Below are 22,048 nucleotides of genomic sequence, written 5' to 3' on the forward strand. Positions count from 1 at the left end.
GCATGCATGCATGCATGCATGTATGTATGTATGTATGTATGTATGTATGTATGTATGTATGTATGTATGTATGTATGTATGTGTATATACATATATATATATATATATATATATATATATATATATATATACTCCATTTTGGCGCTTTTGCATTTTTTCCCATAAATCAGGGCCATTGAACACCCTTTACATCTGTGTGTTGGTAAAAAAAATATTGAATCAATGAAAAGCAGTAAAAAGTGCTTCTGACAAAATCAGCTAACTCCATTGGATCCTCAAATTCTCTGCTAAACCAGCTAACTCCACCGGTTTTGCTGACTCCAGTTTTACTCCGGTTTAGCTGGTTTTGCTGACTCCAGGCTCCACCCCCTTTTGACCTCCAACCTCATTGTGAGCTTGGAGGTCCATTCAGCTGTTCTTATCAATGATGAACAAAACCTCCTAACTCCACTTTTTTTCATTTCCTGAACATTTTACATTTTGGAGTTAGCTTGTTCCTGCTGGACAGCAGAGATATATATATTCCTGAGACATCTTAGCCCATTCTTCATGTGTCGTTTGGCCTCCACTTCACTAATATTCTTGGCTTTGTGTTATGCAACCGCCTTCTTCAAAAATTCCACCAGAGATTTTCTATGGGGTTCAAGTCAGGAGACTCTTACAGAACCATCTAGAATCTTCCAGTACTTCCTCTATAACCAAGCCTTAGAGGACTTAAGGTATACATGGGATTATTGTCGTGTTGGAAGGTCCAATGACGCCCAAGCTTCAGCTCCCACACAGACCGAGACTAATCTTTCAGTGAACATGGAGACAATGTAGACAGCCTTCGTCAGGTCATCATTAGCCTCGGAAACCCATGCCTTTTTTATTTGTTTCAAAAGCCTGGGGGAACCTTGCAGGACCGGTGGTTTAGGAATGAGAGTGAACCTTGTTATCTCCTAACCAATCAGAGTGCAGAGGGGCGTCGCTCTAAATTTGGTGACGTCAGCGTGTTCCGTGCACAGGCCGGGGGGGAGGGGAGGCGGGGACATAGATTGGTGAAGCAATAGGAAGCGGCGCTGGTACCGAGCGCAAGGCTTTGGATCCGCCCTTCAAGACCTTCGATAGGGCTGGCTCCTCCAGTCTAGGTCATCACTGACCCTCAGTCCTCAATGACGACAGACCAGTTGCCCTGACATCACAGGTCATGAAGGCCTTTGAGCGGCTGGTACTGAACCAACTGAGACCGGCGAACATCTCGACCCCCTTCGGTTTTCTTACCAGGCAGACATCTGGGGTTGATGACGCCATCATCTACATCAGAACTTCCGTATGTAATAATGTAATAATTGTGACAGGCCTAGGGAGGAGTTGACCAGGGTGCGCACAGCAAGAAAGCTGGATGCCATCATGAATAATCCCTCCCACCCCCTCCATCCAGAGATAATTGGGTACCTGAGTGAGAGAGGAAACGACAGATTCCCCTCCCTCTACCCGGGGCGGAGGTGAATCTATCCATGCGTCACTGTAGGCGAGGTGTTCTTTTCAGCATAATGCTTCATTCTTTCCTCCTCCAGACATGCTGTATCACTGATCCATAGGCCATAGGATTATCTCTACGTTGTAAGCTTGAAAAAAAAAAGAAGTCACATACGGCCAGTGGTGGGAAAAGTACTTAAATGTTTTACTTAAGTAAAAGTATCAATACTGCAATGTAGAAGTATTCCGTTACAAGTAAAAGTCCGGAATTCAAAATGTACTTGAGTAAAAGTACAAAAGTATTGGCATCAAAATGTACTTAACACATTGGGAAATACAACCATGGAGTGCCAAAACCGTATATAAGTTTTTTTTTTCACAGCACCAGGAGATATCATTTTTCGAAGATTTAGACTCCAATCCACTTCCTGGTTAACTTATGACTTCAAAAGCCTGTATCTCGGCTCCTCAAAAATGGTTAAAAATCCTGGCACTCAGTGTACTCTGTTTTTAAAAAAAACTGCCACCCCATGTGTTAAAGTACCAAAAGTAAAAGTACTAAAATGTTTGAAAATAGCAGATCTACAAGCTCACAACGCGTCGCGAAGCGACGCGTTGTGAGCTTGTATTTTCAAATAGCCTATAGGTATAAAATAGGGCTAAAGTGGTTAATGTATGTTTCATAATATATTCATTTATATCTGAAAAGTAACTAGTAACTACAGTTTTCAAATAATTGTAGTCGAGTAAAAGCACAATATTGCCTCTGAGATGTAGTGGAGTAGAAGTAAAAGTATTGGAAATTGGAAATACTCAAGTAAAGTACAAATACCTCAAAATTTTACTTAAGTAAATGTACTTAGTTACTTTACACCACTGCATACGGCTATAGACGGCACTTCTCTTCTGTCATTATTTATCTCGCCACTGTTAACAGCAACACCTCGGACGCTCGCTAAACAGCAGGACTTGATAAAACTTTGTTCATTTGTCCCACTGCATGCTCTATTATTTATGTACACTCATTATTCATTATTGTATACTCTATTATTTATCCACGGCGTCTTTGTATTCTGCACCAGGCGGGATGATTGTATAGGGCGTTTATACGTCAGTATGCTTTATTAATAGTTCTTTAAGTGTGTCTTTATTGTGTTGTTACTCTGTCCCATAGACCCCTTAAAGGACGACTTCACGGATTTTCAACCTATCTTCATATAATTGGTCCTCACTAATACTCATGATAAAATGGTACCATTTTTTTCTACTCGGTCTGTGTCTCAGAGGAGGGCTGTGGACAGTTCAGAGTCCCGTCTACCAGTGACATCATCAATGGGGAATCCAAGCTAATAGAAACTGCAGGCTTTCTATTCCTGGAAAGTTGCAATGCAATAAAAGAAGCCATTGTTCTCGTGTTAATAAAAATCTAAATACAAAATGTGAAATCTTGTTGGGAAAAAAAATCATGCCTAACGATGATGTCACTGGTAGACGGGTTTCTGGACTGTCCACAGCCCTCCTATGAGACACAGACCAAGTAGAAACAAATTGTACCATTTTATCATGAGTATTAGTGAGGACCAATTATATGAAGATAGGACGAAAATCGGTGAAGTCGTCCTTTAACAGACGACGTCACACTGATAAGAACCAGTATGCGCGCAATGAAATGAGACCTTCTATCAGGTCTCGCTAGGACGCGCCTCACTAGCCAACACACAAGAGGGGGTTGGGGTGTGCTGAAACCAGCGCACCCCAAAACAACAGGTTGAGAATTGATTGCGTGAAACAATCACCTGTGCATCCAGTCGCAATGTTAGTAAACACATAATTGGTCTATACTCTACTTCTATGACCTGCATCTGTAACCTTTTACTCTTGTGCTGTCTCTGGCGCCTGAAATTTCCCCCACGGGATCAATAGAGGATCTATCAACAGTATCTTGACTAATAGCATTATATCTGACCGACCAATGCAAGCAGTAGTGTGGTATAGGCCAGGGTGTCTAAGCAACACCTGTTGATATTGACGGTGTGTTTTGCGTGAAGAAGAGAATCTACAAGCTGACATTGTGTCGCATCTCCGCCTACCAATCGTCTGGTGTGTGTGTGTGTGTGTGTGTGTGTGTGTGTGTGTGTGTGTGTGTGTGTGTGTGTGTGTGTGTGTGTGTGTGTGTGTGTGTGTGTGTGTGTGTGTGTGTGTGTGTGTGTGTGTGTGTGTGTGTGTGCGTGCGTGCGCGTGTGTATATTTATACATCTCACAGCAGTGTGTTGAGGGAGGGAAAACTCCCAATTACTGTACCTCCTAGCCTACAGGAACCAATTATTCCCAATTTTCATTTCTTTAACTCGGCAATGATGATACTACCCCCCCCCCCCCCCCCACACACACACACACACACACACACACGTGCACACACACACACACACACACACACACACACACACACACACACACACACACACACACACACACACACACACACACACACACACACACACACACACACACACACACACACACACACACAGCACACACAGATCAATCAGTGTGCAGCTGTAGCTACTGTTAGTGCATCATTAAAATATATTGCCTGTGTAGGAGGCAAATGTTCTATTCATGATTGCTGCATGTAGTTGAGAATTAAAAAATAATGGAGCTGTTTTTAAATGAATAATTTGAAGCGAGCTATTCAATGAAAAAAACTATATTTGCAGATAGGGTTTGCGGCCTCTTTTTTTCCTCTCTGTTTTTTCTTTTTTCCATGAATGTTTCAGTTGAGTACTTGCACTTACATAAGTATTGGAATCATCATCCAATCGTGACGCATTGTGAGCTGGTAGATCGGCTATTTTCAAATGGTCAAAATGTATATAGGGCTGAAGTGGTTAATGTACATGTTTTGTAATAATAATCTAAATCTACAAAGCATATAATTGTAGCGTAGTAAAAGTACAATATTTGCCTCTGAGATGCCGTGGAGTAGAAGTAAAAGTAAACTTAAGTACAGTACTTCAGTAAATGTACTTAGTTACTTTCCACTACTGCTTCCATGTTGCATGGCTATTACATTGGCTATTTTTTCATAATGTAACCAAACTGGACCAGTACTAGTTGTGAGCTCATAGATCGGCTATTTTTGAATAGCCAAAGTATTTTTATGCTATATTATACAACAGGTCGTTCTGACCGAGCAATCTGATTGGTTGAAATAGGCTCTGTATACCCGTGCTCTAACGAGCGTGACAGCACACCTAGCCGTTCTCCAATGAAACGAATCAAAATGTAAAAATCGGAATTAATATTAATTACACTTCAGTGATGCATGCGGAACTCGGCTCTGCCTCGTTCCATGACCGCATCACTGTTGTGTCAATAATCACGATAAAGCACACCCTCTTGTGTAATATTCCATAATTACCAAATTTTGCTCAGGACCCCCTGGGACCCCCTCAATGACTCAGTCTGGATAATGTTTGAATTAGTTTGGGAAATGAATCTCAATACAGCAACGCGTTGACATTAAAAAGAAAATGTCATTTGTAATTTGCAACTTTTGAATACTAATATTTTTTTAAAGCAAAGTACTCCACTACTTTAATTCAAGTACAAATTTCAACAGAGCAACGTTCACTTGCAGTTGAGTAATATTTGACCAGGAGTATCTATACTCTGACTCAAGTACTGGAGTAGCCCCGTTTGCAACCTCACAGTCCAGGATAGCTCAGAGATGATGAGGTCCCACTGTCTCGGCTCCAGGCAGAAGTAGAGTCCGTCCAAATGTGGTGAGAATCACCTTTTTCGCAACATCATATCCAAAAAGTAAAGGTAGTCCCAGACACCTACAGATGTTTGCAATTTCCCCGGAAAGTAACATTTTACCGACGCGTTGAGAAAAACGTTTAAAACGCTTATTTAGTCAGCCTGTGCCATGTTTTCCCATTCAACCCGGTACACCGCAAGAACGCCCACGGCAGGTGCCAGTACTGCTCCCGATTCGGCTACAATGGGTTCCAAATGGAGCAGGTACTGGAGCTGAGTACTTTGTCCACCACAGTCAGTATAACTGTACATCAGGTCAGTTGCCTAACATGACACGGTGATACACCATGCTAAACTCTTAAAGGCAACTAAAAGCAACGACGAGTACAAAACGCTGGGATGTTGTTTTAGTTTTTTTTGAGGCATGTCAGATTAATGGGGCCAGTGTTGTTGTGAGAGCAGCTCCTCCTGAATAGCTTTATGTAAGACCTGCTGATGGACTGGTTGGTTGGTAGGTGCTGCTCTGATATGCAGTGTGTTCATGCAACCGCCGTGTGTGCTCATGCATACACGCACTTAAGTATGTCATTTCATGTGTAACATGTATATGCATGTACATGCGCACTAGGCATGTAGCGATTTATTTATAAACTGGTGACAATTTAAATCGATTGAATAAAAAAGTTATCGCATTGCAAACAGCAGCAGGCGCATACAAAAAGAGAAGAAAATACAGCATCCTTGAGAATTGAAAGAAAAAAGTTTTCAGTTGTTTGCTACTGTATTGAAAAGAGGATAAGAGTAAACACAGTATTGTAAGAAAATACTGGATTTGTGTAAGAGAACTAATAAAAAAAACGATTTTTGACATTGTCTGGAAAATAATTTTGTGTTTAAAAAAATCATGAAAAATCATCATCAATCATCGTGAACCTAGTAACATGATTTGAATTGTATAGTGAGTTGCGTGAATCGTTACATGCCTAATACGCACACGACATTTGTGTTTTCTGTGTGTGTGTGTGTGTGTGTGTGTGTGTGTGTGTGTGTGTGTGTGTGTGTGTGTGTGTGTGTGTGTGTGTGTGTGTGTGTGTGTGTGTGTGTGTGTGTGTGTGTGTTACTGTACTTTTTGTGAGGACCAAACATCCCCGCAAGTATAGTGGCATTTGAGAAATATGTATATATGTATATATATATATATATATATATATATATATATATATATATATATATATATATATATATATATATATATTTTTTTTTTTTTTTTTTTTTTGCTGTTTTATTTTTATTTTCTTTGTGTAATGATATTCGAACTGTGGTGCCACTATATATGTCTATGAATTGAATACCAAGGCCCTCATTGGAAACAAGTCCGCAAGGACTTTTATGAACGGACCTGTTAGACAAAGTATTTTAAATGTAAATGTGTTGTTTTACATTTTTGCCTAATAAAATATTCAATCAATCAAAAAAAAGTCATCGTAACGACGATTCTCCTGGTCCTGCACAAGAAAGAGATTTACTATTAGAAAAATATATTCAGGTTGGGGTTAGTGTTAGGATTAGGCATTTTGCGGTTAGCTTTACGGGTTAGGGTTATAGATCTATACCTGATTTATACTTATGTGTGTGTGTGTGTGTGTGTGTGTGTGTGTGTGTGTGTGTGTGCGTGTGCGTGTGCGTGTGCGTGTGCGCGTGCGCTTGCGCTTGCGTGCGTGTGTGATGGAGGGCATGGTGCATCCACTTGTGTGTAAGAGATGTAGCGTGATGCAGTGGTGGCGTGGGGGGGGGGGTATATTTATAACCCAGAGAGGCCCTGCTTTAATAATGCATGGATACATGCCACCTCAAACATCCACTGTCTCACTGCAGGAACACTCTACTGGAGAGAGAGAGAGAGAGAGAGAGAGCTTTGTACTAGCACATAGTCACTACAAGTCTTCTATACTCTTTTTAAAACTCACTGACCCATTAATTTGCCCATGCATCTCCTCCATGTATGACTCCCTCCCTCCCTCCCTCCCCCCTCGCTCCATCCATCATTCATCCATACAATGTTGATTTTGTCGACTAAAACTATGACGAAAAGTGTTCGTCGACTACCTTTTTTTTCACTGACAAAAACTAAATAAAAACAAAATAAAGACTAAGCTATGATGATTAAAACTATGACTAAATGTATTGACAATTTCGTCAACAAATAAAAACTAGACTAAAATGTTAGGGAGGGATCTAGTGGAGAAGAGATCCAGTAGAACTAAAAGACAAGTCGTTTTAGGTTTGGTTGCACTCGGGTGTTGCGCCCTAAAAATAGCAGATCCACAAGCTCACAACGCGTCGCAGCGCGCGGCGTTGTGAGCTTGTAGATCGGCTGTTTTCGGCATGTAACCAAGTGTAAAATCAGGCATTACGACGCCATCAAGGCACCGCCAAAAAAAGAATTTGTCGAACAAAATCAACTGTAGATTTAGTCGACTAAAATCTTATGATATTTAGTTGACTAAAACTGGTGGTCCCCAGCTAAATGATGGAGAGATGGTATCCCTTGGTATCCCTTATAGATCCCTTATAGATCTTTAACTCTTGAGAGCGTAAAATGAAACCAAATGGACCCGTAAAAGTCCATTTGGTTTCATTTTACGCTCTCAAGAGTTACATTATTGTTAAACATCTGCATTCCTTAATTAAAGAATTGTTATTTTGATCAACGTTTGCCTGTCATCTCTCCTCTATGGTACCAAACACAGCATGGATGGAATTGTGGACGAAATCATATCCAACGATAATCAAATATTCTATGTCTAGAGAGTCTAAAACTCATCAAATAGTGATGAATCCGTGGCTCAAATGCCGAATACATAATGGACCTTGATATGAAAAAGGGTTGAAAAACCACTGATCTAAATGACTGTAAAAGGCATGTCGAGGTGAGGAGTATGTCAAGCAGCTCAGCTTAACCACGTACTTAAGCCCTATTTATTATGGTAGTACAGTAGCTGGTGTTGCCGGTCTACAATTCAGTAGGGCATAGCAGTGGCGGCCATTTTGTGGTGCCACAGTTAGAAAACCCATAAATCTTTCCCCTAGAGATTTCTGAAAATATTTATATCAATTATTTTAGGCTCCTGGCAAATCATGATCACAAAGCTTTTGATTCTGTGTAATTATTATTTTTTTAACTGCAAAATATAGGGAATTTATTCAATATAAGTAGGTCGGGAGAGGCTTATTGTCTCCTATCCTACAGATCTACAAGCTCAAAAGTTTCGAACTTGTGGATCTGCTACTTTCGTTGCTTTTGTGTGACGCTGTAGTATGATTAAGTAGGGCGTTTAATTACGAGGAAAAAAAACACAATAAGTTAAAATATGGAGGTTTCTGCCCGACAGCAACGACATAAAACCACTTCTACTGAAGAGCCACCTCTCTCTCTCGCTCGTTTTCTCACTCAGGTACCCGATGCCGTGCACCCCTCCCCTCCCCGCTCAACCTCCCTGTTTTTTTTCTCTCCCAGGGTGGGATGTCTGTGATTTTGAATAGCTAACGCTAGCTGGCATTACCTCGGCTAACCTAGCTTACCTCCTTTCAATGAATAATCAGAGTATACAGTATCGTGTGTGTTTTTCAGCACCAACAAAGTGGAGTAGGCCCAAAAAAAAGGGTCCTTGTGCCTCTCTCTCTCTCTCTCTCTCTCTCTCCCTCTCCCTCTCCCTCTCCCTCTCCCTCCCTCTCTCTCTCTCTCTCTCTCTCTCTCTCTCTCTCTCTCTCTCTCTCTCTCTCTCTCTCTCCCCCTTGGTGTGTGTGCTCTGGCACAGCTGGACTGTGCAGTGCCACAGAATGGTATCGTGTGGACACTGACATACTGTAATTATCATTACAGTTATCATGCTGGGTGTGAACGGCCCTTAAGATACAAATAAATCTGTCTTGATTCTCCACCCATCCATCCACCCATCCAGCCATCCATCCATCCATCCATCCATCCATCCATCATTCCACTTTATATTTCAATCATATCCAGGCTTATGAACAGTCCATTCAATATAGTATTGAATGGACTGTCCATGCAATTAAACCTTTTTGACATTGAGCAGGTGTGCAGGTATTCTGTCACTGACACTCTTTATAATGTTGTATTCACACTGGCAGATACCCAGGCTATACCATTCATTTTCAATGGAGGCCAGCAACATCAAGATACAAAGCTGCAGGCTACCATACATTTTCAATGGAAGCCAGTGATATGACGATACAAAGCTACAGGCTACTCTCTCTGGGTCAGAGGTGGGCAACTTTGATGATGGAGAGGGCCACTATATTTCCACACTCACTCCAGACGGCCACATTGCATATACTGTCGGGCCATTCTATGTCACATAAAAGTAGCAAAACTAGCCGATCTACAAGCTCAAAACGCGTCACAGTGCGCCGCATTTTGAGCTTGTAGATCGGCTATTTTTGAATTGGAATCCTGATTATTACTTTTTGATTATTTTGCTATTTTTTTCTAATTAGCCTGAAAGGTAACATTTTTTACTTAATTTCAAATGCATTGAGTTATACTTATGTTATCTTTATGAACTTAAATACAAATACATTGTCCATAAAAAAAGCGGGTCATGTTTGCATGTTTGGAGTACTGCACGTAACATTATAGTGTAGCACCCATATAGAGACTTCTACAGGGTTGGATTCAGGGTCCAGCATTCACTGCCATAGAGGAGAACAGACTGCATAGAAGAAGCTGAGTTTGATTTGGTTGGAGATCCATACACTGGCTATGCCATTCAAGGCCCTTCATGCAAGTGCCTTCCTCACTTTAAGATCTTGCTCGGTTGAGTTGACCCATGAGCCACTTGAAGTCCTTGACTTCCTTCAGAGCAGTGCCTCCTGTTGTTGTCAGAGGTGGATGTTCTGATGAGATGTTATAGGTGATAACCTCAGTTCTCTTGACATTTAGCCTATAATAAGGCCAACCTCTGACTCCACTCTGTTCAGAAGCTCCTGTGCTTGTTCCACGTGGTCAGAGAGCAGGCGGATGTCGTCCGCATTCCATTCATGTTCAATAGAAGCCAGCGACATGAAGATAGTACAAAGCTTTAGGCTATACCATACATTTCTAAAGGAAATCGACATCAAGAGCAACGCACAACCTTGGCAGCTGACGCTTCAACTGCAGCTACAAAGCTACACAAGCGTTGTTTAACCATTTCCACCGACCCTTTCTCTCCACACAATTCCTGCTTGTAATGGGGGAAACTAATTATTTCCATCAGCCAGTTCCATGTTCTTTTTAACCCCAGGCTTTACATTGTCCTTTGTATTTTCCTCGCACGTCGGCTGCACGCTTGGCGTCAACGAGCGTGTTTATTGTTGTTTATTGTTTATTACGGATCCCCATTGAAGCACCACAGTGAAGACTAGTCTTCCTGCGGTCACACATTCACAACATTCACTCTTCACAATCCAATTAAAACATAATACAATGGAATTCTACCATTACATAGTTAAAACAAAACAGATTTCAGTCTTCACAAAGATCTATAATGATTACATAGTATATTACTTTCTAGTTTACACATCAAGAAATACAATATAAAAAAATGAATCTGCAATTACAAAACAAGCTAACTAAACATAACTCTTTTACTAATCACGGCTTCCTTCAATTTCTTTTTGAAGCTTGATTTATTGTCTATCCTTATTATATTTGGCCGGAGTAAAGTGACCACCCATAGCCTGTCTGGTGGCATAGCCATGTGTAGTATTGGTGGGTTGTATCTGTTACAACAATGTGCAGGTTTACCAGTAACCCAGTTAGAAACCAGCATTAACTCCTCTTGCATCAACGTATTAACAGAAACAGAATTTTCACTTGAGGCATACATTGTAGTGTCATCTGCATAGATTTCCATACATGCACTGTTTAGTACATGTGGTAAATAATTAAACTACACATTGTTGCCGGTTGACCAAAATAACTCTTCATTAATTCAATAGTGTGTGATCAACACTTACAGCGAGTTGGTGACAGACAGTGGTGTAAAGTAACTAAGTGCATTTACTCGAATAATTGTTACTGTACTGGAGTATTTCCCATTTTCAATACGTTTACTTCTACTCCATTACATCTCAGAGGCAAATATTGGTCTTTTACTTACTAATTTGTTGTTATTACAAGATATGCATGAACCACTTCAGCCCTACTATACATTTCGGCCATTTGAAAATAGCCGATCTACAAGCTCACAATGCGTCGCGATGCGACGCATTGTGAGCTTGTAGATCTGCTATTTTCAAAAGATTTTTATACATGAATTTGGAGAAATGGGACATTCTGCATAATGAGTACTTTTACCTTTGGTACTTAAAGTACATTTTGATTACCGCACTTTTACTTAACAGAGTATTTCTACACTGCAGTATTGATGCTTTTACTTAAGTAAAAAATATTTGTACTTTTTCCACCACTGGTGACAGATATATGCTGCGTCGCTTTGTAGCATTGCATCTTTTGTAGCTGCCAGTGTGAACGCATGCAGCATAATACCCATGCACGTACACAGGTGTGCGTGTAATAAACTCTCCTTTAGCACAGACCATGTCGAGATGAATTTGAGTGCAGTGTGTTCTTGAGAGCTACTGTGCCAGCTGAGCACACTCAACATTAGAAGATGCTGAGAACGCTCAACATAAGTCAGGGACTCCCTTATGGAATTATATATTTACTGCAGGCTGTTGTGCTTTGTGTTAAATAATGCATGGATACCTCATGCACACACCTCTCTTACTCACACACACACATATACAAAAGCATGACGGTCACACACACACACACACACACACACACACTGGCCCTCATTTATCAACGGAGCGTATAAACCGGTGCATATTTTTCCATATATTCGGCCGTACACCAACGTCGAAGTCACATTTATCAACGCATCCTACACAGCTGATCCCAGCGTACATTTGGTCCCAGCCTTGATAAATCTCACGTCTGAAAACGAGCGTCATTTAAATAACACGCCCTTAAATATTCTCGAAACACCCCGATTTTACGACATGAAGAACCAGACTACGACCAAAGAAAGAGTTTAGCCGGCTCGCCTCGCTGCCTGTCAAGTCACACAAACACACCACACACACACAGGCACGCACGCACACATGCACACGCCCCCCTCTCTCTCTCGCTCTCTCACACACACACACACGCATGCGCCCAACTGCGTCTTTCATAATCCGTTACGGTGCAATCTTTGTCAGTCAGTAGGCTTGTAGCCTACATGAATGACATATTATGATAGGCCTACCAATCACATCGCCATGAATGGAATACGTTTGTAGAGGGCCGGAGTGGGACTCCAAATCTGGCCGGAAGATACACGCCCACCCAGGCCACCCTGCGCGCGCACAGCGCGCGCCGATTTTTTAGGGGGGCCCTTTTTTTGGGGGGCCTTATTTTTGGGGGGCCTTACAAAAGGGGGGCCTTTTTGGGGGTTAAAGGTAGGGGGGAGGCCCGCAGCTGCACTGAGCTGCAAGCAACACTGACTGCATTGAATTGAAATTGACTGTGGTTGGCCTGGCCTGAGCTTAGGAGAGATTTTTTTTTGCTGCATCACTTAAAGGAGAATTCCGGTCATTTTAAGTGTGTTTGATGTGTGTCAAATCACTTACCAACGTAGAAATGAAAATCGCGTTACTCCACTGATCCCCCTATCGACCCCCACCGTTGGCATTATAGGAGGATATAGGATAGCCCAAATTCGCCTATTTTAACCAATGCAAAGTCTGTTTTTTTGCTTCTAGTACTCATTGTTGAGTCCCATGATAATGTAACAGGCGCTAAAACTCCCGACAAGCTAACGGCTAATAACAAACGAGCTAATGCTGGGGCTGCTTATCTCTCTGCATGGCAGCCCCAGGTTGCCAGGTCGGGAGAGAAACCAGCAACCAGCATTAGCTCGTTCTGTTATTAGCCGTTAGCTTGTCGGGAGTTTTAGCGCCTGTTACATTATCATGGGACTCAACAATGAGTACTAGAAGCAAAAAAACAGACTTTGCATTGGTTAAAATAGGCGAATTTGGGCTATCCTATATCCTCCTATAATGCCAACGGTGGGGGTCGATAGGGGGATCAGTGGAGTAACGCGATTTTCATTTCTACGTTGGTAAGTGATTTGACACACATCAAACATAACACTTAAAATGACCGGAATTCTCCTTTAAGCGCCGCGCTGGCTGTGGATGGCTGGCCTGACCTGATATTTTTTTTTGATGCAAAAAAAAAAAAAAAAAAAAAAAAAAAAAATTCAGGCAGGCCACTAGAGGGCAGGCCACCGGGAATAGTCCCGGTCCTCCCGACGGCCAATCCGGGCCTGCGTTTGTATATTTATTTACCCCATACCGAGCAGTGCGTGTTCGAGTTACACTAAAGCATTCATGTATTCCCCATGAGACTCGGGCGGTCTGCAGACTGCAGTGATCCCATGCCGCCACCCACGTTATAAGAGATTGGATCGTCAGGTGGTTTATATCCTTAACCCAGCCAGGTTGTAGCCTATATAACTCTCTATGACATAACTCCATACATACCATAGGACAAGCTGTAAGTTTGTAGACCTCACTGTCCCGACCGCGGGACTCCCGACGCAAAAGCGCTCGTTATTTTGAAAATAGCAGATCTACAAGCTCACAACGCGTGGCGATGCGACGCTGGCTTGTGAGCTTGTAGATTTGCTATTTTCAATGCAGCCAGATCTACAATCTTATTTGAATGACTGTTAAAGCAGTTTGTTTAAATTATATTTTCACAGGGATTATTTATTAGTGTAGATATACATTTTGGAGTGGATATATGTGTCCAGATGCCTGTCAGACTGTCAGACAATGCTGCTCCACAGGTCTAGAATGGAATAAACGGGCGCAGCCAACGTCAACAACTGGTCTCGACCAGACGTGAGATCTCAGCGTAAAGTAGGATGAAGCCCACGTCAGGATATATTGATAAATGCCGAAAGGTGCGGTGATCTCGCCGTACGCTCATTATTCGGGCTGCACCGCGTTGATAAATGAGGGCCAGTGTGTGTACTTTATACATAAAGTATAAAGTAAGTGAGCTTGTAGATGATGCTATTTTGGTTGCGCAACAGCAACTGAGTATAAATCAAGCCTAACTAAAAAAAAAACGTTTTAACCATAAAACAACCATTTTTCTTGTGACGACCAAGACAATTGGTCTTCACTATTTCACTATTTCTCAAATTCTGCTATACTTGTGGCATATTTGCCCATCACAAGTATAGTAACACACGCACGCACACACGCACACAGTGGTGGAAAAAGTTTTTTTTTAAATACTCAAGTAAAAGTATCAATACTGCACTGTGGAAATACTACTGTTACAAGTAAAAGTCCGGAATTCAAAATTGACTTGAGTAAAAGTACAAACGTATTGGTATCAAAATATACTTTGAGTACAAAAGTAAAAGTACACATTATGCACAATGTTCTGTTTCACAAGGTATTGATAGATTGATTGATGTACTTTATTTAGTAAGACATGAGAACAGTACATGACAGTACATAACAGTACATGGAAGTACAAATTCACAATACAAGGTCTACTAAACTGGATAGCTCATTAAGCACTAAGCTTGTTTAAGATGAGATCCCCATGCACACAAATCATGAGACATATAAGAGACAGACAGATATACACACTACTATACAGAATGTCATACAATCAGTTTACAGGTTACTGGTATGAAGAGTGAAAAATATGTACAAAAGAAGAAAGAGAGAGGGGTGGGGGGGTAGGGGGTAGGTTAGGTTAGGACATGGGGTAGGTTAGGACTTGGACAGGGGCCATTTTTTAATTGCAGCCTCCTGAAGGTGTATCTTTAGGGCAGTTTTGAAAGTGAGTAGGGTTTTACACTCCTTTACTCCTTTTGGTAGGGCATTCCACATTTTTGATGAATAGCATGAGAACGAGTTCATTCCCTTTGTTGAGCCAAATCTGGGTTGAACATGATTTGTGGAGCTGCCTCTGGTGTTATGATCATGGACTCGATTAACAACTTGATTAACAATCATATGTATAACATTTTAAAAATCTTTTACATTTTTAAAAACACACACACACACGCACACGCACGCATGCACACGCACGCACGCACGCACGCACGCACGCACGCACGCACGCACGCACGCACGCACGCACGCACGCACGCACGCACGCACGCACGCACGCACGCACACACACACACACACACACACACACACACACACACACACACACACACAGGGCCGCATCGCTGCCGTACTCTGCATATGGGTAATAACTCAAGTATATGTGCAGAGATAAAAATGGAAAACGACCCCACTAGTCGTGCCACCGGCGCTATTTCCTCTTCCCGTCTGTCAATGTGTTTGTCTTCCAGCTTCACCTTTCCGTGTGACAGGATCCAGTTAAAATGGCCGCCGTCTCCATTCAGCCGGGCCGATAAATCCACCTTCACGACCCCTCTCCTCAAATAAAGTGCCGTTGGGAAGCGTCGGGACTCGGGTGCCCATTGTTCTCACAGCCGTCAAACTTTTAGCTCATCATGAAAAAAAAATAGAGAGAAAGGAAATTCTGCCCTGGAAGTGACATTGAGGCCGCAGCGGGAGATTGGATGCGTGAGCCTGTGGCTAACCTTTATTTATTCTGGGAGAAGGTTTACCGAGCAGCTATGCTCTTTCTCTCAGCGATGGGCCGGCTCACACAGCGGTGCAGTGACTCACATAACTGGTTTTCTTTTCGGGGCAGCTGCCCAAGTAAAAGTATAAGGTGTCCGAGTGAGTCCATATATTCACTTTAATTTTTTTTCCTCCTTTTTTTTAAGTGAAAGTGGTTGGCCTGGATGGGGGCTGTAGCGGCCCAGGCACCTAGGCTCAATGTAGCCTGACAGCGCGTTGCGGGTTCGAGTCCCGAGCTCGACGGCCTTTGCTGCATGTCTCTCTCGTAGTGGTCGTAGTGTAGGGGAAAAATAATTGGCCGCCTCCATCCCAGAGCTATGGCCATTTGAATGTGGCTTGTTTTTTGAAAAACAGCATAAAAACAACAAAGCAGAGAAAAATGTACTTTTATAAATCCTTTAACATGAAAGGTGCCTAGAATTTTTTTTTTGTGATCACCTGATTTCTGGGTGTACTCTTCTTCGGTGGTGCTTGGATCATTCACAGGCGAGACAAGTAACATTTTTGAATATTGAACCAATGAAAAGTATTAACGAGAGTTTGTGACTAAATAATAACTGCATTGGATCCAGTGGAACACTTTCCTCAAAAGTAACAGTGTTGGACATACAAGGTTTCCACCCGACAGGGACAATTATGTACTTGCATGCATACACACAAAGACACAAAGACACACACACACACACACACACACACACACACACACACACACACACACACACACACACACACACACACACACACACACACACACACACACACACACACACACACACACACACAAGCGCACAAACGCACAGTTTCCGGATTTGTATTAAACCGACTGTAAAATGTAAAATGGTGGAAATGATTGCAGAAGCGACTCTTAACAGGCAAGGAAATTGGCTCCATTAACACAGGTTTGGCCCAAGATATAGTTTACTGTGTGAGTGTGTGTGTGTGTGTGTGTGTGTGTGTGTGTGTGTGTGTGTGTGTGTGTGTGTGTGTGTGTGTGTGTGTGTGTGTGTGTGTGTGTGTGTGTGTGTGTGTGTGTGTGTGTGTGTGTGTGTGTGTACGCTTGCATAACACGGCCCTGTATAACCTTAAATCAGTTGTGTTGAGTGGCTGTTATATATTAGGATCACCTTAAGAGCCCTTCTCCTCTCACAGCCAGGCTGTACAGCTCAGTGGAAGGTTAACATATGCTCCCTGAGTCCCTGGCGGTCTCTGTGGACGAGGCTGGAATACATCAGGACGCTGGGCCAGCATGCCATGTGTCACAGGAGTTGCCAACCGTCCCTTGAAATAAGGAATCGTTGCCCTTATTTTGGAAACTAGAATACTGTACGTTGTCCCTTATTGAACTGATAAGGGACACACTTTGTGAATCAGTCAACGACACACATCTTACAAGTTCACAACAGCTCATATACATATACAGTACTATAATACAGGTTGTTAACCACTTAAAGGGATAGTTCACCCCCAAAAAATACTTTTTTCCTAACAATTAGCCTTGAATTCATGGATATTTTTTTGTTTTTCGAAAGCCAATAATTTGATGACCTTCGGACCGGTAGGCAGCGGTTCCGGTAGGAGACACCAAAGGAGACTCTTTGTGTCTCCTACCGGAACCGCTGTTGGTCATCAAATTATTGGCTTAGGAATGCAACAAAAACAAAACAAATATCCATGAATTCAAGTCTACATGGGGTGACTAATCAATAGGAAAAAAAGTAATTTTGGGGGTGAACTATTCCTTTAAATCCTCTAGACATGGTAAACTGGACCTGAGTTGTCTCTGTGCTTGGACCACTTTTTTTTTGTTTACACACAAACCTCTTCGCCAAAAATAGCCGACCTATTTCAAGTTACTTTTGAAAGCTTAAGTGGTTAATGTATGTTTTGCAATAATAATCAAAATCCGCAAAATAACTACAGTAGTAACTAAAGTTTTCAAATAATTGTGATGGAGGAAACAATAGGCTAGAATATTTACCTCTGAGATGTAGTGCAGTAGTATAAAGTATAAAAGAGAAAGTAATGAGAAAGTGGCGACTAGTTGCACGTCTAAACATAGACCAGCCGCTCTTCGAGCATGCTGGTAAAAAAATTGAATTACTCAAGTAGAGTAAAAGTACCCCAAAATTGTACTAGTAAATGCACTTTAGCTACAGCCGTTTTAACACATTTACTTAGTGCCTCGCACATCAACTCGGTGATGAAGCAAAGTCATTGGGTTTGAGGTTCAGATATGACTGTGTGTTTTTGCCTGTAATGAATTGGGGGGGAAATAGAGCTGAAAATGTATGCGCTGCTACAGCGGAGGAGACGGGGACAATTCATCGCCGCCGTCACTGCTGGTTTAATATAGTTTAAAAAGGGAGAGCGCTAAAAGAGTAACGACTGAAAGGTTATAGTCTAGTCTTTTGGCTCATACATCATTCTGCACAAAATGAAAATCTGTATCACATTGTGGATGAGTTAACAGCAAAGAAGACATTAAGGGCATTGTCCCAACACATTTGTCTGATTTAATAAGGTTTTTATGGCATGAATAATGCATGCTATAGTTTGGCGGAGTGTCACAGTTGAAGTAAGGACAGATGTAAGAGATATTCAACTTTTTCTAAACGAGGGGAACGAACATGAAATGATGGGGGAAGTAATTTCGGCTTCCTTTATGAACCCTTTTTAACCCATTAAGACCGGGAACGCATCTGTGTGTCATTTTTAGATTTCCGCGCTATGAGCTTGTATATCTGCTATTTTTGAATAGCCCAAAGAAATCTTAAAATGACACAGATGCGTTCCCGGTCTTAAAGGGTTAAGTCAGAAGACTTTTCAGGGTTTTTTAATGCAGAGCCATGACTGTGTTGAATGTGCACACCAGATGGTCTCTGTGTAATCTGTCTTTCTGCCCCTGCTTTTTAAGGTTTTTTTTATGATTATGTTTTTGTTCCTCCTGTCCGAGTTCCGTCCGTGTGAATGAGAACAGTTAATATCCGGCACCGTTGGACCGATAGGAGTGAAACTGTTCATATACATACTCTCTTTAGGCTTTATGCACAGCAGCCATATAGAGACTATGCGCGTGACATCATCGTACCTGGAAGTTATGCAGGAACGCCTACTGAGTGGCAAAAAACAACTTTCTGGCCTTGACAGCCCCATACATCCAAACAGAAAAGTCCTTTCTGATTGGATTAAACAACGTTAAACTCACCAACATGGCAGCTGTACGGAAAGCTTGAATTTGAACAAACTATTTGCAAAGTTTTTGTTTCATAAAAATCCACCATAGAGACATGTTATGAGCTACTTTCTGGCATTCAATTCTGTGCAGGTGATTATTTTTCTAAGTGTCAGAGCATGGAAGTGCTCGTTTTCAATAACACAATGTCCTCCTGCTGCATCTTGCATTATGTGACATTTAGAAACAGGTGGTACACAGGACTGCTGAGTGATTTTCCACGAGAGCTTCCAAACTCCAACTGCTCAATGTTTTGCCACTCAGTCTAGATGAGGGGGGCGTGTCCCGGTGGAAAAGTGACGCATGTGCGTACTCTCTATTGTAAAGAAATTGGGCCTCATCCTTACTTACCTTCACAGGTGTTACCAATGATGTATGTATAGCACATGTATGATGTATGGTTCCATTTGTACACTCTCAGAATTACACACCCGTAAGGGGCCATTTGGAACCCCCTCAAGGAACCATGAGAGTCCCTGGACCACACTATGAGACCCACTGGTGTAGCAGAGTGTTTCCAGTGAGCCAACATGCACAATATCAGGGGGGTAGCACCTTCACCCTGTTTGACCAGAATGGAACAGAGCCTTCATAAGTATTATTGGTAAACACCTATGAAGGAAGTAAGGAAGAGGCCCGATGTATTTACCAGTGGTGGAAAAAAGTATCAAATGTTTTACTTAAAGGGGCTACACCATGAATTTCTTTTTTTTTTTAGGTTTTTAGTATTTTTTGGGCTCCCCAGTGTCTCTTGTACCCAAAAAAATATATTTTTTTAACATTCAGTCATTCATGCTCATTTCATGGATTTCCTGAATGGGCGTGTCTGAACAGGCCATTTCAGAATGGCTGTGCAAGTGATGTCACTTGCACTGATTTTGCATTGACGATGGCCAGACAGAATTGCTCAGTAGCTCCCCCCTGCCCAATAGGACGTTTTGGTATTGCAGCTGAAAAAGCTTGGAATGACAGACAGTCAGATTGTGAGAAAAAATATCTGGATGTTTTTTAGGCTTACAACCTGTTTAAAACGTATTAGGGGGCAATATTTATATATATCATTTTTTTTTTAAATTCATGGTGTAGCCCCTTTAAGTAAAAGTATCAATACTGCAATGTAGAAGTAGGCCTACTCCGTTACAAGTGAAAGTCCCAAATTCAAAATTGACTTGAGAAAAAGTATAAGAGTATTGGTATGAAAATGTACTTCAAGTACCAAAAGTAAAAGCACTAAAATGTTTGAAAATAGCCGATATACAAGCTCACAACGTGTCGTGATGCGACGCGTTGTGAGCTTGTAGATCAGCTATTTTCAAATAGCCTAGGTATAAAATAGGGCTAAAGTGGTTAATGTATGTTTTATAATGTAATTATTGATAATTGCAAAGTAACTAGTAACTAAAGTTTCAAATAATTGTAGTGGAGTAAATGTACAATATTTGCCTCTGAGATGTAGTGGTGCCACTATATATGTCTATGAATTGAATACCAAGGCCCTCATTGGAAACAAGTCCGCAAGGACTTTTATGAACGGACCTGTTAGACAAAGTATTTTAAATGTAAATGTGTTGTTTTACATTCTTTTGCCTAATAAAATATTCAATCAATCAAAGTGGAGTAGAAGTAAAAGTACTGAAAATGTAAAATACCCCAGTAAAGTAAAAATACCTCAGTACAGTACTTGAGTAAATGTACTTAGTTACTTTACACCACTGGTATTTACAATATGGCTGCTGTGCATAGAGCCTATATAGGCCATGGAAGAACCTCTGCCCTAAATGTTTCAAATTGGCCTCACACCCATATAAAGCCTCACTGGCGGGTGAGTCACTCAGTAGTGATACAACAGCAGTGACCAGCGGTGTCATGGTGATTTTTTTACTGTCAGGACGGTGTTTTAATGACATCACGTGCACACATGCGCACGGCACGCACGCGCACACCGCACGCATTTTATTTTACCTTAAATTAGGAAACATGTTTGTATAGGAAATGTTTTTTAGCTTAGTTTTAGTCTTTTTAAACTAATACAAATTCAAGGAATGCCATGAATTTTTGCTTTGAACGAGTATCTTTCTCTTCTTCGACGGTGGCTGAGCTGAGGCATTGCTGTGTGCAGATAGGATACTGGTAGCAGCCCTACTGAAGCCAACATGCTGTGTTGCCTACCATGTAGCCTATAGATGCGAGGTGTGAGGAATCTGAGGAAACATTTCCACACTCACTTGTAAACCTGTTATGCAAAGAAAAAAGAAAATTTGGGTACTTGGCTCGTGAATCTACAGGGGCGGCACGTTCTAGCGTGCACGTGCGTGAACTGTACTGTGCCCTTCCTTGCGCATGAAAAAATCACTGGCCACACGCCGTCCTACTCCGTGTGGCCTCCATGACACCACTGGCAGTGACACAACACACAAATGTGTGGGGAGGAAATAATTGGCATAACGACTAAATTGGGGAGGGAAAAAAAGAAAGAGGTCTTGAACCTAGGACGTATACAGTCCAAACTATTTTTCCCCCGGATTCCTTGGATCATGAAGCAACTCCCTATATAGGACAGGCCCCCCCGTCCATTTACTGTATGTGTTTCTTCCAACACTGACCTCTCCCTCCATCATCTCTCTCTCCTCTTGTCTCCAGGTGACCTCTAGCAGGGCGGCGGCCCAGCAACAACAACAGCAGCAGCAGCCACAAAGTGGAGCAGGGCCAGGTAAGGTCCTACACCCCCCCATCCCCGTCCCCCACCCTGCACCCACCAATCCATCCATCTTGGTCTTTCATCTTTTCCTCTCTTCTCTCATCTTCGTCCTTCCCTGGAGGTAGATGTTCTTCACAATGCATTAGCCTGAC

General features: G+C 41.9%; 2 protein-coding genes across 2 annotated transcripts in view; one reads left to right on the forward strand and one right to left on the reverse strand.

The window, feature by feature from the left end:
* The window catches only part of ctnnd2a (catenin (cadherin-associated protein), delta 2a), a gene marked incomplete at its 3' end in the record, with an annotated part of 597,119 nt that overhangs the window by 286,285 nt on the left and 288,786 nt on the right, over positions 1 to 22,048 (forward strand). The window contains exon 7 of the mRNA XM_084048187.1: positions 21,839 to 21,908. Within this exon, the coding sequence (XP_083904313.1) occupies positions 21,839 to 21,908 (70 nt within the window). The remainder of the gene's footprint in view (positions 1 to 21,838; positions 21,909 to 22,048) is intronic.
* Positions 1 to 22,048, reverse strand: part of mtmr6 (myotubularin related protein 6) — a 703,086-nt gene that overhangs the window by 155,092 nt on the left and 525,946 nt on the right. The gene's annotated exons all lie outside the window — the stretch shown is intronic.

This window comes from Gymnoscopelus microlampas, assembly GCF_963454915.1.
Source record: "Gymnoscopelus microlampas genome assembly, chromosome: 22".
NCBI lineage: Eukaryota > Metazoa > Chordata > Actinopteri > Myctophiformes > Myctophidae > Gymnoscopelus > Gymnoscopelus microlampas.